General features: G+C 39.1%; 1 protein-coding gene across 7 annotated transcripts in view; it reads left to right on the forward strand.

The window, feature by feature from the left end:
• Positions 1–17,984, forward strand: part of LOC115212902 (ras-responsive element-binding protein 1) — a 251,127-nt gene that overhangs the window by 138,455 nt on the left and 94,688 nt on the right. The window contains exon 1 of one of the 7 annotated variants that reach the window (XM_029781711.2): positions 2,859–3,096. The exons of 5 other annotated variants lie outside the window; for them this stretch is intronic. In XM_029781711.2, the coding sequence (XP_029637571.1) occupies positions 3,078–3,096 (19 nt within the window). In that variant the 5' untranslated portion in view covers positions 2,859–3,077. Of the gene's footprint in view, positions 1–2,858; positions 3,097–17,984 lie in introns of those variants that run through there. One more of the 7 variants, XM_029781714.2, reaches the window with a different exon arrangement.

Genomic DNA, 17,984 nt, shown 5'->3' on the forward strand with positions numbered 1-17,984 from the left:
ATTTCTCCCTACCAACCTACCTACATATCTATCTATCTATCTATCTATCTATCTATCTATCTATCTATCTATCTATCTATCTATCTATCTATCTATCTATCTATCTACCTACATAACTATCTACCTATCTTTCTGTCTGTCTGTCTATCTACCTATCTATCTAATCTTTTCTTTTCGGCTGCACTTTTCAATCATGCAGTATACTGTTCCGTGAATAGAAAAGAAAAAGTAATCCATCTGATGAAATGAAAACAGTACATATATTTTTATTGTCTATCTATCTATCCATCTTCCTACCTACCTACCTACCCACCCATCCACCTACCTACCTACCCACCAATCTACCTACCTACCTACCTACCTACCCATCTATCTACCTACCTACGTATCTACCTATCTTTCTGTCTGTCTATCTACCTATCTATCTAATCTTTTCTTTTCTTTTCGGCTGCACTTTTCAATTATGCAGTATACTGTTCTGTGAATAGAAAAAAAAATAATAATCCATCTGATGAAATGAAAACAGTACATATATTTTTATTAGTTACTAATAGTTTCATGCGATGAAAACGACTCAGGCAGCATTTTATAATACGCATGGTGTCTTCACGCAATCTTCAGACTATATATATTTTCTCTTTTACACGTTTCAGTCATTTGACTGCAGCCATGCTGGAGCACCGCCTTTAGTCGAAGAAATCAATTCCAGGACTTATTTTTTGTAAGCCTAGTACTTATTCTATCGGTGTCTTTTGCCGAATCGCTAAGTTTCGAGGACATAAACACATCAATGGTCGGTCCGACGCCTTGCTCAAAGTGCCACGCAGTGGGACTGAACCCATGTGATTGGGAAGCACGCTTCTTACCACACAACCACATCTGCGTCTATATATATATATACTTTTATTCCTTTGTTTCAGTCATTTGACTGCGGCCATGCTGGAGCACCGCCTCTAGTACAGCAAATCGACACCAGGACTTATTCTTTGTAAGCCTAGTACTTATTCTATCGGTCTCTTTTGCCGAACTGCTAAGTTACAGAGACGTAAACACACCAGCATCAGTTGTGAAGCGATGTTGGAAGGACAAACACACACATACATACACAAATAATATACGATGGGCTTCTTTCAGTTTCCGTCTACCAAATCTACTCCCAAGGCTTTGGTCAGCCCCGTGGCTATAGTAGAAGACACTTGCCCAAGATGCCACGCAGTGGGACTGAACCCCGGACTATGTGGTTGGAAAGCAAGCTACTTACCACACAGCCATACCTGCACCTAGAACCAACCCTCAGCCATATCTCCGTGTCTACAGTAAACTACGAGTTCGCACAGCTTTCCCTTAAGTTCTTATGTTGTGGTTCGTAGCCATTTCTGGCGTCCTACGTGTCGATGTACCGAGATTCTAATGAATCCTACATCTGTGTGTGTGTGTGTGTTGTGTGTGTGTGTGTGTGTGTGTTTATAACTGTCAATGGACTGTTTTTTCTATGCATGTAAACGTATCTTCGTGATGTGGGAGAGAGAGAGAGAGAGAGGGGGGTGGCGGTGGTGGTGTATGATGGGGTAAGAAAATAAAGCTGGGATTTCGACTGTCACCTACCTGTTGCCATGCCAACAACAACAGCAGCAGCAGCCGACAAGTGGACAGTTTATCAGGTGCGTATTGTGAGGCTGGTGACATCCCACCAGCATCACCGTCACCAGTAACATCATCATCGTCACCACCGTCGTCATCATCATCAGCAGCAGCGACAGCATTATCGTCGCCCATCTCCCCGCCATCATCATCATTATGTTGTTTTTCTCATCAACATCCACCATCACCACCACCACCACTGCCACTAGCATCACCATTAATGTCCCCCTCCACCTCGTTGTCATCGTCATCATCATCGTCATCCTATGATTATTCTCCTCACCACCTTCAACACCAGTACCAATGTTTCCTCACCTCTTCATCCTCCTCACCAATACCATTACCACCACCATCAACTACAACAGCACAAAACGTTATTGTTGTCGTCATCATCGTCATTAGCTTCCATCATTACCAACATTATTAAACTGCAGCAATTCAGCCAAAATTCCACGTTAATTATTACGACCACGATAACGATGACGACCATTATTATTTGTCATTGTTATTATTATTCGGGGATGGAGAGCCAGGGATTGGTGTGAGAACGAAAGATGTTAAGCTGGAGGGACGATAGAGAGGGAGAGAGAAGGGGAAGGAAGCTGAAGGATGATAGAGAGAGATAGAGAGGAGGAGGAGGCGGCTGAGGGATGATAGAGAGAAAGGGGGGAGACTGAAGGACGATAAAGCTAAGGCAGGATAGAGAGAGGGGGAGGCTGAATGATGAGAGAGATAAAGAGGGAGGGGGAAGCTGAAGAATGATAGAGAGAGAGGGAAGTTGAAAGATGATAGAGAGAGAGCGGGAAGCTGAAGGATGATAGAGAGAGAGAGAGAGAGAGTGGGAGGAAGCTGAAAGATGGTAAAGAGAGAGAGAGAGAGGTGGGAGGCAGTACATAGTTTCATCCCTCCTCTTCATCCATTCTTGTCAGTCTGATGTCGTCGTAGTCACCGCCGCCATCCAAACTCTTAGATTTTTTTATCCGTTTTTTTTTTCACTTTCTTTTTACTTGTTATTCATTATTCATTATAATCACAAACGAGTCGTTATTATTCTTTCATAGTGCCACGTCTGTAACATAAACATACGTTTATTATATATACATATGTAGACATACATATACATCCACATATATATATATATATATATTATATATATATATATATGTGTGTGTGTACACATACATAAATACACACACACACGAGTTTCTTTCAACGGGTATATATATATATATAATATATATATATATGACGAGGCGGATTCCTTTGGGTTGCTTTTTTTAAACAACCCGTTTGTTTCTTGTTAGACTCGACAAAAACTATATACATCAACTGAAAAAAAAAAAGGGAAAAAAAAAAGAAGCTAAACTCGATAACAATAACAAGAACATCACAACACACACCCAGCTCAGTATTCTTTGGCTCCGTGACCTCCTCTGATGACTGTTCGTGACGCAGGTAATAATAATAATAATTACTATATAATACTACTGCTAATAATAATAATAATAATGTTATTGACCATGACAACGATGATGATGATGATAGTAATTGTGTCTTTTCTATAAAAAGAACAACATTCATCTTTCTTTTTTTTTTCCTGAATAAGAAAGTCTTTTTTTTTTTGTATAAAATGTTTATTTATTGTCTTTGAAGGTATATTTTCGTCTTTAGCTTTGCTTTCTCGTCTCTTCAGCTTTTTATTTCAAGTGTGTGTGTGTGTGTTTGTCTTTGATGTCTGAATTTGTGTGTGTGTATTAATGTTTGTTTATGTTCTTTGTTATACTAAAAACAGTTTTACATCATACACCATCGTCCGACAACGGCTTAATTGGCCGAAACTTCCAAGTTACTATCATATATATGTATATTTAAGAATAATATGAACATAAATATGTGTGTGTATGTGTGTGTATTAATGTGATTATTAAGGAAAGCCTGCGAAAGCTATGGGCACTGCCCCCTTTTTGCAGGCCTAGTAAGAAATGGACACACACACACGATTATATCTATATCTAGCTGTCTGTCTCTTCATCTCTGTCTCCCTCTCTCATTCATTCTTTTTTTCTCTCCATCTTTCTGATCTACCTCTCTCTCTCTCTCAACATCTCTCTGCCTTTCCATGTCTTTCTTCCTCCTCATCGATTATTTACAATCTCACTCTCTTACTATCAATATCTTCTTTCACCGGTATGTAACCTTCTCTCCTTGCCCCTCTCTCTCTCTCTTTCTCTCTCTCACACACACACACATACACACACACACACACACACACATACACACACACATACATATTGCAGTGTACATTTTCCTCTTTCTTCCATCATCTCCCTCATCTCCCATTCTCTCTTCTTTATTTCCCCGTCCTCTCTCTCTCTCTCTCTCTCTCTGCATCACCATTTGGGACATCGTTTGTCCTTTTCTTTCTTTTATAATTATTTGTTCCGTTTGTTTGGTCAATGCTAAGCCCCACGGCGGTAGGGGTGTGGAGTGGAGGCTGAGGAGAGGGATAACGATTACATTGATCACAATAAAACGTTTATAACAGCATACCCCCCACCCCCACCACCTTCGCCTCCTCCACCATCTCCGTTGATGGTTGTTTTGGTTTTGGGATGAAGTGAGTTCGGTGTGCCTTGAGCGTCGAGTTTCATCAAAAGCGTTTGTATTTTTCCTTCATTTCTGTACGTGTCGAAGAATGTGTGTGTGTGCGTGCTTGAGTACATAAGCCTGTACAAAATACACTTCAATCCAAACACGCTCACTGTGTACGTATTTATACACACGTCTTCTCTGTCAAGCTGTGTGTGTGTGTTGGCTTCCCAAACCACATGGCTCTGAGTTCAGTTCCATTGCGTAGCACCTTGGGCTGAGTGCTTCGTTTTGCTCTCAACAAATAGAGTATGGTTCCAGGGGTGTGAAAAGGTAGAATAGACCAATATAAGCCCAAAAGCTGAAAAATCTTACCTGGAAAGACTAAAAGATAATGGCGGAAATGTAAGAAGCAATGTGGGGAGAGAGTGGCGCTAAAGGAGAAGTTAGATGTCAGGTGTACTCTCTCCTCTCTCTCTCTCTCTCTCTTTTACTCCATGCTTTCTACTAAATGTGTCTCTATTATCAATCTGTCTCTCTTCCATCTTACTGGCAGTGTTATGAGGGATGGAATTACATTGGATCTGTCTAAATTCAACTCTTCCTCACCTTCACTTTTCTTTCCCTAATCATCACCATGTCTTTCTGCAAGTAATCTCTCTCTCTCTCTCTCTCCCTCCCTCCCTAACTTTTCCTGCTGGTGATCTTTCGGAGAAAGTATGTCAAAACTGAAAGTATTTGTTCAGCAATTTCCTTAAATTTTGTTTTTCAGCTGGATCGCTAATGTTTATGTATTTTTTGTGTATGTATGGATGTGTTTTATATATATATATATATATATATATATATACATACATGCACATAAACACATACTTATATTTACATTCACAGATTAACACACATAAACACTTATATACTAAAAAATAAATAAACATAAGCGATTCAACTAAAAAAAGAAATTAAACAAAACTTTTTTATGAAAATTGCCAAACAATTACTTCTAGTTTTGGTATACGTTCTCTGAAAGATCACCTTCCTGTCCTCATAGTTTCTTATTGAGATCCATCATTCTCACTTTCATTCCATCATCCATTGCTATTGCTATCCATCACCCTTGCTCACATTCAATCCTCATTTATCACTCATTGTTGTCAGTCATCACTCATTTATCTCCTCACTCCCACTTCTAGTGACTACTCTTCCTTCTATCACTCGCACTTCTTCCCAGCATGCCACTCCAGCTGTTTCTATCCAATCTCCTTACCAACAATCCTCATATAGCTGCTGCCTGTCACTGTCACTCTTTACCCTCTCCCCCGTCACCCTCTCACTCCTCTCACTTTGGTTTTTCTATCTTATTCTCTATCACCTACTTGCCTTCTCTTTGCTCTCTCTTCAGTCTATCCTATCTCCATACCAACCACTATCATGTAGCTCTCTGTCACACCCTCACTCTATTCCAATACTCTCTCCATTGCCTGTCACTCTCTTTCCTCTCACTTCTTACTCTTCCATCTCCCTCACCCTGGCCGCCTTCTTACACTGTTACTGGAAAAGAAAGGTGAATTGTTTACAGCAACACGGAAAAGAAACCACCTGACTAGTGTTGCTAACGATGACACATGACACTAATTTCGGTGAAAAAACAGAGAGAACTATTTTAGTTCTTGACTATTTTAGTCTTGGGAGGAACAAGATAATTTCTCAAGGGCTGGGGCCATTATGAAATGTTTCTGGTTTATCTTTAAGGGATTGGTGAATGATTAGAGACAGTGTAGTATAGAAAAGGCCCCAAAGTGCTTTTGGGAATGAGACAACCTCACTAGTGCTTGCATCACAATAAAATACATTCAGCAAAGTGGACAGCATCTAGCTGGAGAAATCATTCTAAAAATTGAATGTATAAACAAGAGATATGTATGTATATATACACAGAAGGAGTATATATAAGAGTTTACAAAGAATTCGAGATGAACCAACCTGTCTTTCTGGCATTTTTTGTCTTCAAAAATGTCAGAAAGACAGGTTGGTTCCTCTCAAATTCTTTTTAAACTTTTAAATATATCTCCTTCTGTGTGTGTGTATATATATATATATATATATATATATAATATTAACTTAGAGATAAAACCACTATTAGGCAAATCATACAATGAAAAACTTAAGCCAATACATAAGATTATTTAATTTATATTATTTAAATATATAACAAAATTATTAAAAAAATATAATTAATATAACACTACGATCGTTTCATGGCTGTTAATTTCTTTAAATTTTCGATGTTAGTCATTCATCAGGTGGTTTAACTATTTAACTTTAACTTGGCGAGGTTTAATCAATGTTCATTGATTAAACCTCGCCAAGTTAAATATTTAAACCACCTGATGAATGACTGTAACTCGAAAATTTTAAGAAATTAACAGCCTTGAAACGATCGTAGTGTTATATTAATTATATTTTTTTAATAATTTTGTTATATATTTAAATAATATAAATTAAATAATCTTATGTATTGGCTTAAGTTTTTCATTGTATGATTTGCCTAATAGTGGTTTTATCTCTAATTTAATATAATATAATATTTTACTATAAAATTGGATTCAATCCTAAATCTGATTTTTCCCTGTAAGTTTGGATTTATTCCCTAATATTTATTATTATTATTATATATATATATATACTACCAAACAAATATGATTTTTATTGAACTCCTAATACTTTTTGTTGAATATTTTCTTAAATACTTTCTTGTAAACTGTTTTTAACATTTTCTTATTATTATCAAAAAATGTATGTATGTATTTTAATACTTTTGTGACAACCAGTACTTAACACAACAAAGCTTTTACATTTTACTTTTGACAATCTTTTTTCTAAAAAAAGTGAAACTGGTCAAGTGAATAAACATCTTTAAAATTGCATTTTCAAACCTTCTTTCATATATTATTATTATTATTATGCATCCTTCAAAAGAAAAATGATAACCTAAGTTCTATAAGCTCATAATAATCCTGAAGAAGCCCTACCCCATAATAGTTTAGAATATGATACCTTTCTTAGCATTTAACCAAATTTATAATTTCTGATCAACTCGATGTTAATACTGAAACATATATGTAGGTTCTTTTCTTTATTCTTTTTCAAGCTTTACAACTTGTAATCAATTGATTTGTTCTGTTATATTTTCTAAAAGAAACTTTCATCATTTTATAACATGCAAGTAAATTATTCATACATCCATTTTTTTCTCCATTTTCGTTTTCTTCAATATTGATAATGTTTAATTTTAATAATCTCTAACATATACCAGTGACTTTTACATTATATGATGGAAATTAACCAGTGGAATATCTTGGATTGTATAATCTCTAAGGAGGATATAACTTCCTTGAATTAACTGTATGTATGTATGTACTTTCATCCTTTCAAGGTCAATGAAATAAGTACCAGTTACGCACAGGGGTCGATGAAATCAATTACCCTGCTTCCCTAAATTTCAGGCCTTGTGCCTATAGTAGAAAGGATTCTTATTATTAAGTGGGAGAGCAGTGCATGCCATCAAAGTGACACTGGGCTACAAATGTGGAAAGCCCAGTAGACCCATCATGACTACCTGTCTGATAAGGGTATGCCAGACACATGCATCACAACCATATGTGTGCAACATGGTAATTTCATATCAAGATTAACAATGCATGACCTTGCAGGGAGAGCCCAGTCAGAATTTTCTTCAGGTTGAGTTCAGGTTGAGTAGCCCATCCTACTCAAAAGGTTGCTGAATAAGGGTTGTTTAAGGGTGATGAACGAAACACCTAAGTTTCCAGAAGTAAATTATTCAAACCCCAAAGAATTCCTCTCAACACATGGCTATGATGCTCCTCCACTACTTCTGTTCATGGTCAGAAATGCACATATTGTCAGCCACCAAGGGACATGCTCAACTGGTTCAGGTCAAACAACTGACAAGCAAATCTGTGGTATTGAGCAGAATATTTACTGTAGCCCATCTTTTATACCAAACAATTATTATCACTATCATTATCATTATTATTAATATTATCATTACTATTATTAATCATTATTATTGTCTATTATCATCTCATTATCCCTGTTACTGCTGCATTATTATACAAGAGCATCTGTCGTTATTAAGGATGGAGTTGTTAATGATGTTGTACTGGAGAATAATTGCCATGGTAGCACTGATAATGATGGTGGTGGTGGTTGGAGTAATTGATAGTCGTGGTAATGGTCGTGATGCTGGGACTGTGCTGTGATGAAAATTAACTCTTCTTTTCTCTTTCTTTCTAGTATGGAGGATGTTTGTTTTGATTCAGTTCATGGTGTTGATGTTGATGATGATAGTTGTTGTTGAAAATGAGTTCTCACATATTAGCACAAGGTCACACAAATTTGCAGTGGGGGAAGGAAGGAGGGTGGTGGTGACAACAGGAGTGCATATGATTTGAACTCTCCTCCCCACCCAGTGCATGACTTGTTTTATTGTTCCTGCAAAGATGGAAATTGCATCACTGATCCCAATTTGAACACAAGTTGCAAGTATAATGAAAACCACTGGTTTTTATTTGTACATCGTTGTCATTGTCATCATTTAATGTCCATGTCTCATGCTGGCTTTGAGCTGGAACAGGTTGACAAGATCCAATGGAGCTGAGGACTGCATTGTGCTCCACTGTCTGTTTTGTCACAGTTTCTATGACTGGATGCCCTTCCTAATGCCAACCACTATAGGGAGTGTGCTGGCTGCCTTACCCTTGTCTTGACGTCAAATGATGGTTGTAAATGAGCATCACTGTAATACAAACGAGGTTGTTTATTTCCATGGGAAAACAGGTGAGGGTTGGCTACAGTAAAGACATCCAGCTGTAGAAAATCTGCTTCTGTCTGTCCTGTACAAGTGGGAGTGGGGTGGGTGGATGAGAAACAATGGTGGTGAGGATGGTGAAGATGATGGATGTTGTTTCTATTTCAGTTGCACATCTTTAAAAGTCCACTTAAATATTATTCCTTTTTTCCTGGGGCCACATAAAAAGCACCCCAGTACAGTCTGTAATTAGGTTGGCATTAGGAAGAGCGTCTTGCCATAGAAACCCATCCAAAACAAGCAGCAGGACCCTTTATGGCTCTCTGGCTTGCTAGCTCCTGCCAGACTCGGCAATCCATGCCAGCATGGAAGCCAGAAATCAAGCGATGATGATGATGTCAACGTTGATGATGATTCTATGTGGCCTTCTCAAGAATCTTCAGGAAGATACCAGATTAGTTTGGTTTTGGGTCAGGCAAAACATCTCACTTTTCAGCATCAGAGCTCATGTCAACACACACACACATGCACATACACACACACACATGCATGCACACACACGCACACACACACACTCTCTCACATTGTTCAACTCCCCTGTGAGCTTCTTTATCCTTGTAAAACTTTATCATTTATTGTAATCTAGTAATGATGAGACGATTCAGCTGCTGCCATCAAGCTTCACTAGTGTGTGTGGATGGGGGAGAGAGAGGTGGGTGTGTGTGAAAGACTGGCATGGCATCACCAACAATTGGTAAGGCTATGAACCAATGACATACACCTCCACATGGTCATTTCACTTACTAGAAATAACAGCCAAATTGCCTTCAAATCACATCCTAACCGGCTTAAATAAGAAAGATACACCGGATAATGTATATAAATCGTCATAGAATACTGTGCGGGGGACTGAACCCAGAACCATGTGGTTGAGAAGCAAACTTCTTACCACACAACCACACAGGCACCTATACAAACATCTATTCATCCATCCATTCACCCACCCACAAACTCACTTGTCTAACAAAATAGTTGTAATTGGATTGGCTCATTCAATGCATGCATAGGCTTGTATTAGTGGTGGTGGTCGTTTATATGTGTGTGATGCCAGTTTTGTTTTTAAATATCTTCTTTGCTCTTCCTCATCTCTCCAGAGTTGTTTAATGTTTTTTGGGGAGGAGTGGAGCACAGTGGTACATTTCACAATAACCCATCAAATTCATTCCATACGTTCCTTTCAAGCGACAATGACCGAGACCTTTGGCAGTATGTCATGCTTGAGAAGAAGACCCATCAAGCTAAGTAAAAATGCAGTCACAGCAGATACTGGTGGCATGCAAATGGCACGTAAAAGCACCCATTACACTCTTGGAGTGGTTGGTGTTAGGAAGGGCATCCAGCCGTAGAAACCATGCCAAATCAGAATGGTGCAGCCTTCCAACTTACCAGCCCTGGTCAAACCAACCAACCCATGCCAACATGGACAATGGATATTAAATGATGATGATGACGATGACATTCCACCAAGTTTGAGGCAAGCCATAAAATGGGGCAGGGCAGGGTGGTTGTAGGTACAAGGCCTGAAATTTTGCAGGAGCGTGGAAATCGATCACATTGACCCTAGTGTTCGATTGGTGTTGTTCATTTTATCAACCTCAAAAGGAAAAGGGTGAAAGGCAAAGTGAACGTTGCTGGGACTTGAACTCACAACACAAAGACAGACAAAATGCTGTTAGATTTAACAGTGAAGTCTTCAAATTACATTGTGCAAGTTTAGAAATATAAATGAGAAATATAAATCCTTAAAAATGTTTTAGCCCGAAGGCCGCGGCCATGTTGGGGCAATTGAAAAATTCTATCTTTAAAATCTGTATGGCTGCAAAAACGAACATAGATTGGTGGGTGGGTGATGGCGGCGGCAGTAATGGTGGTGGTGAGCAGGATATCATTTGGGGTAGAAATGGGGAATAATTGTAGAACTTTACATAGGAGGCATGCATCGTTGAAACAGGCATTTAAATGAAATGATGACAATGGAGATGATAGTAATGATGGTGGTGCTGGGGTAATAGGGATAAAGCTGATGGTGGTGGTGGTGGTGGTGGTGGTGGTGGTGGGTGATGTTGATGACAAGTGTTTTAACCCTGCATATAGTCAGATGCAGTGACAGTTATAGGAGGTGGAGGCGGATGTGGTGGAGAGCAGGAGTAGAGAATAGACCTTTTTTAAACTAATGTACGGAGGTGGAGGGAACAGACACATTGAATTGGTGGTGGGGGATGGTGATGGTCACCATGGCAACGGATGGTGGGGATGGTGATGGTCACCATGGCAATGGTGATGTTAGTTAGTTAGCACTGATGATAGTGATAGGAATGGTAGTGCTGGTGGTGCCGATGGGGGAAGTGGTGTTACAGAGAGGAAAATAATGGCTAAAAAACCTGGTTCATTTCCCTGTGTGTATGTATACACACACACACACACACATTCCAACTAGGGTTTGTCTCTCAACCAGGCAATCCAAATCCTTTCATTGCTGCTGTAGATTAATCTAACGAGTCATTCATTAGGGATACTTATTTATAATTATCATGCAATGTCAAGAGAAGGAGACACAAACGTGTGTGTATGTGTGTGTGATGGTCTTCTTTGTTTCCATCTACTAAATCCACCCACAAGGCTTTGGTTGGCCCAGGGCTACAGTAGAAGACAATCAGTAGAAGACAGTAGAACAGAACCCAAAACCATGCAGCTGGGAAGCAACTTTTTACCACACAGCCACACCTCTGCCTATCATTACTTATTCTTCATCGTCATTTATCTTCTCTTTCCCATGCTGGCATGGGTCTGACGGTTTCACAGCAGTTGCATCCTACTCTGCTTACCTGTTTTGGCATTGTTTCTATGGCCAGGTGCCCTTCCTAATGCCAACTACTTTGCAGAGTGTACTGGATGCTTTTTTTTATGACATCAGCCTGGGCATGTCTTTAATCATAAAACATATTCAACATTGTGTGGGAATCGGTCATTTTCAATCTGAAAGTCTTGAATTGAGCAAAATCTCTCTCAACTGCAATACCAACCTTCTTGTAATTTGAGACTGAGCATGTGGGTGTATCACTCATTCACTGGACATCAGAGTAAAGACACAACATTTGGCTCAGACAAAACTATTAGATTAGGATATTTGTTAGTATGTGCCTATCATAGAAAGAATTGTTGTTATTATTATTATTATTATTATTATTATTATTATTATTATTCCTTTCTTCAAATTTTCTTCTTCTTCTTCTTATTATTTTATGTTGACTTTTGCTTTACATTTGTACAAGTTGGCTCCAAGTCTCACCCAGAGACAACGAGTTAGAAGTTCATGTTGGTGTTATGCCTCGGGTGCCATATATTTTATTTTGTACATAGTACAGTTCTAGAGATTGTTTAAGAAACCATAAGAAAATTATGTTTGTTTTAAAATTTGAGATTACATAGACAGTATTTTACATAGTATATGGGCAGTTCCCTATTATTATTATTATTATTATTATTATTAAAGAGTTGCTGAATCTTTTGTCCCAATGTATATGACATTGTCAAGACAACCCCAAAAATATCGATGCACACACACACACACCTGTTGTTATCTCACAATCTTTCTCACGAATGCACAATACACACACACACACACACTTTATGTATGTGTGTGTACTGACACAGACCACTCCCACGTAGTTTGGTGGTTTACCTTATGTATATGTTTCACTATTGCCATCTATCAGATCTGACTGACTGACTGACTGACTGGCTTTAGTTGCTTGCAATTTACAGGTTAAAGAGATGAGGGAGAGAGGGAGAATGAGAGAGAGAGAGAGAGAGAGGGAGGAGGGAGATTTCGGAGAAAATAGGTGAGATGCATTGTTTAAAGAAGGATGGAAGTTATGTGTGTGTGTGTGTGTGTGAGAGAGAGAGAGACATTGAGTAGAGGGTGGAGGTAGAGGGAAGATGAGCCATGGCTTATAATATATATATAAGACATGGACTTTGCTATGTGTGTGTGTGAGACTATTTCTGTATCCATTCTGCTGATGGAGGGAGGTGTGTTTGGTAGGGGTGGTGGTGGTGGTTGCAGGGAATTGTTGTTGCTAAGCTAACAGCTGTAGCTTAAGAAATGTCTCTCTCTCTCTCTCTCTTCTCATCCCCTCCCCCTTCCTCAAATCTTACTTCATCTCATCTCACACTACCCCCTCCCCGCCCTCACGACATACCTTCCTCTCACTTGACTCCCACCCCTCTGACATCTATCTCCTCCTCTCAGTTGCCTCACCCTCTTTTATCAGCTTCTCCTCCTCCTCTCCACTCTATCCAAAGAGTGGGAGGAAAGGATCAAGAGAAGGTGGTGGACTGTCTCTCCTCTTCCCACTACCAGCTTTCCCCCCATTACTCTCCTGTTACCCTCCCCACACCCCTAGTTAAAGCATATCTTTCTTATCAACTCACCCATGTTTAGACCTGCATTATTGAGGTGGATGGAGAAATGGTTGTGTGCGGGTATTTATGTATGTATATATATATATATATATATATATATATATATATATATACTACCCGTGGGGGGGGGACAGGAGGGTAGTGACTGCAGATGATGGTGGTGGTGGTGGTATTTTATTGGTGGCTTTCAGAGAAATTCAAACAGGATGTAATAGAGAGAAAACTATAGAGGATATAACTTCTTACTTTCTTTCTTTCTTTCTTCACCTTCTTTCTCAGACCAGATCCCCCCCCACCGTCTCTTAAGGCTGCATATAAACAGTTTTTATGTTTGAATCATGACAGAATTATTTATGGGACATGATTTTAACACACACAGGCACACACACACATGTACACACATGTGTGTGTGTGTATGTTTGTGTGTGACAGAGAGAGAGAGAGAGAGAGATTACTAACAGCAAGCAGTTTCATCATCGTCGTCATCATCACCACCATTATTATCTACTTCCACTTACACCTTTATCATCATTATCATAACCAATCCTAAACTGATACAGCTGCTGTTGTAGTTGTTGTTGTTGTTGTTGTTGTGGTGGTAGTGGTGGTGGTGGTGGTGGTGGTGTTATAAGAGACAAATGAAAACAGAATCATCATCTTCATTATCACACCACCACCTCCCTTTCCTCCCAACCACCACCAATCATCATCATCATCAGACTTGATATTATCTTGTATCACAACCACCATGGTTGGTGGTGGTGGTGGGAGGGTGGGTGGAAAAGAGTATTTGTCAGCAGATCTGACTGCAGAATCCTCATTGTTGGCCTTTTCACCCACCCCCTCCTGCCACCTCTTCATCATCATCATCATCATTACCATCATCATGTTGCCACACAGCATAATCACATCATTATAATTATCATCAGTGTCATCATTGTCATCACCACCACTGCTGCCATCTAGTGAGTGACATCAATTTTGATGTTGTTGTAGTCTCCCCTGACTTTATCTCATTTGAATTGTTTGGAGAGAAAGAAAGAGGGAGAGGGAGAGAGTAGGACAGGGTTAGTAAACTTGGAATCACACACACACACACATATATATATATATATACACTCATAACTGTCATCTATATATATATATGTGTGTATGTGTGTGGAAAGCACATGGCTTAGTGGTTAGGGCATTTGACTCACAATCGTAAGGTTATGAGTTCAATTCCTGGCGATGTGTTGTGTCCTTGAGCAAGACACTTTATTTCACGTTGCTCAAGTCAACTCAGCTGGCAAAAATGAGTAGTACCTGTATTTCAAAAGCCCGGCCTTGTCACACTCTGTGTCACGCTGTATCCCCCTGAGAACTACATTAAGGGTAAACGTGTCTGTGGAGTGCCCAGCTACTTGCACATTCGAGCTATTCTGTTGATCGTATTAGCTGGGACCCTTGTCGTCATAACCGATGGAGTGCTCCATCATCATCATCATTTAGCATCCGCTTTCCATGCTAGCATGGGTTGGACGGTTCAACTGGGGTCTGGGACGCCAGAAGGCTGCACCAGGCCCAGTCTGATCTGGCAATGTTTCTACGGCTGGATGCCCTTCCTAATGCCAACCACTCCGTGAGTGTAGTGGGTGATTTTTATGTGCCAGACGGGGCTGGCAAACGGCCACGGTCGGATGGTGCTTTTTACATGCCACTGGCACGGGGGCCAGGCGAGGCTGGCAACGGCCACGATCGGATGGTGCTTTTTACGTGCCACCAGCATGGGCGCCAACATATATATATATATATTAATAATGAAGGGTAGTACTTGCAGCACCAGCATGCTAAAGATAGCAGCCAAAACCACAGTTTTGCCCTTGTGTTCAAATGTAAACTATGGTTTTCAGTCGTTTTGACTGCTATCTTTAGCATGCTGGTGCTACAAAGTATTACTCTTCATTATTAAGTGATAATTTTGCCTTTGTGGTTCTTCTTTTTATGCAGCATTCAAACTGTTGCTGCATTCTGAATTCAAATTCTGCCGAGGTCAACTTTGACTTTCATCCTTTCGGGATTGATAAATTAAGTACGAGTTGGGGTTGATGCAATCAACCAGTCCCCTCCCTCAAAATTTCAGGCCTTGTGTCTTCAGTAGAAAGGATTAGTATTATTATTTAAGTGGTGAGCTGGCAAAATGATTAGTGTGCCTGGTGATATGCTTAAAGGTATTTTACCTGTTGCAATGTTCTGAGTTCAAATTCCATGAGGTGAACTTTGCTTTTCATCCTTTTGGGGTCGATAAATTAAGTACCAGTTGCGTACTGAGATCGATGTAATCAACTAGTCCCCTCCCGACAAACTTCAAGCCTTGTGTCTATAGAAGAAAGGATTATTATTATTACTAAGATGGCAAGCTGGCAGAATCATTAGCATGCTGTATTTTGTCTGCTGTGACATTCTGAGTTCAAATTCCTCCAAGGTTGACTGTGCCTTTCCTCCTTTTAAGTTCGATAAATTAAGTACCAGTGGAATACTGGGGTTGATGTCATCAGTTAGTCCTCTCCCCCAAAATATCAGGCCTTGTGCCTTCAGTAGAAAGGATTATTATTATTATTATTATTATTATTATCATTATTATTATTATTATTATTATTATTATTATTATTATTAGTAGTAGTAGTAGTAGTAGTAGTATCATCATCATCATCTCCCTCCACCCTGCATTATATAAACGTAGAGGTGCACAAACTAAATTGGAACCAGATCAGTTGCACCACCAGTCTTGGGACACTGACAAAAAGCATTTCCTGATAAAGTGTGAACTGGCTCCCATTTCTAAAGGGTGTTTTTAGTGGCTGTCCTGAGGTGTGGCTGGTTTTGGTACTTCATGGCCCCTCATTAGGGTTATGTTTTTATCATCTTCCATTTGGCAGAAATAACATCAGACAACTTAGGAGATCCCTGATCATTGAAATTGTATAGATGTCAGTGTGTGTGTTTATGTGCAGGTGTGTCTGCATGTATGTGTGTCATCTACAGGAATAAACCACATACAGGTGTCCACTTTAGTGCTAAATCATACTTGACTTCCAAATGACAGTTTGTGGGTGAAGATGTGTGTGTGTAAGTGAAGGTGTGTCTGTCAGTGTGTAAATATATCGTTTATGTGTGTGTCTTCAGTCATGGGGTTTATGTTTGAAATGTGTACAGATAAGGACTATTTGTGTGTGTGCGTGTAGATAAGGATTGTATCTATACAGAAATGTTTGTGTATGTATGTGTGTATGTGTATATCATCATCATCATCATCATCATTTAACGTCTGTTGTCCATGCTGGCATGGGTTCGACAGTTTGACTTGGGCTGGCACACTGGAAGGCTGCACCAGACTCCACTCTGGTTTATATATATATATATATATATATACACACATACACATACATGTATATATACACATACATGTGTATATATATATATATATATATGCACATACTTACATACATACATACATACACACAGGCACAAACACACACACACACAGACACACACACACACACACACACACACACATATCTCTTATGTTTTACTTGGCTATGGATATATTCTTATAATCTTTTACTTGCTTCAGTCATTTGACTGCGGCCATGCTGGAACACTGCTTTTAGTTGAACAGATCAACCCCAGGACTTATTCTTTGTAAGCCTAGTACTTATTCTATCGGTCTCTTTTGCCAAAAGGAGACATAAACACACCAGCATTGGTTGTCAAGTGATGGTGGGGGAAACAAACACAAACACACACACACACATATATATATATATATATATATATATATATATATATATATATATATATATATATACGACAGACTTCTTTCAGTTTCCATCTACCAAATCCACTCACATAGCTTTAGTCGGTCTGGGGCTATTCTAGAAGACACTTGCCCAAGGTGTCACATAGTGGGACTGGACCCAGAACCATGCGGTTGGGAAGCAAGCTTCTTAGCCACTCCTGTGCCTATATATATATATATATATATATATATATATAATATGTGATAATTATTCAGTAGCCATGATAAAACTCCGAGTTTCGGATGTCGGAGCGGAAACCCCATGCTAGCATCTTTTCAGAGAATAATTATCACATATATTTACAGATAAATTCCTCTATTTGCATAATATTATCGAGGTCTCTTTCATTCTTTTGTTGTCTTGCTATTTCTATCAACATATATATATATGTATGTGTCTTTTATCTTTTACTTGTTTTAGTCAGTCAGTTGTGGCCATGCTGGGGCATTGCCTCAAAAGGTTTTTAGTTTAGCAAGTCAACCCCAGGGCTTAATTTAAAAAACAAATTTGGTACTTATTCTCTCAGCATCATGTGCCAAACTGCTAAAATATGAGGGATATAAACAAACCAACACCTGTTGTTAACCAGTGTTGGTTTGTTT

This window comes from Octopus sinensis, linkage group LG6, assembly GCF_006345805.1.
Source record: "Octopus sinensis linkage group LG6, ASM634580v1, whole genome shotgun sequence".
Taxonomy (NCBI): Eukaryota; Metazoa; Mollusca; class Cephalopoda; order Octopoda; family Octopodidae; genus Octopus; species Octopus sinensis.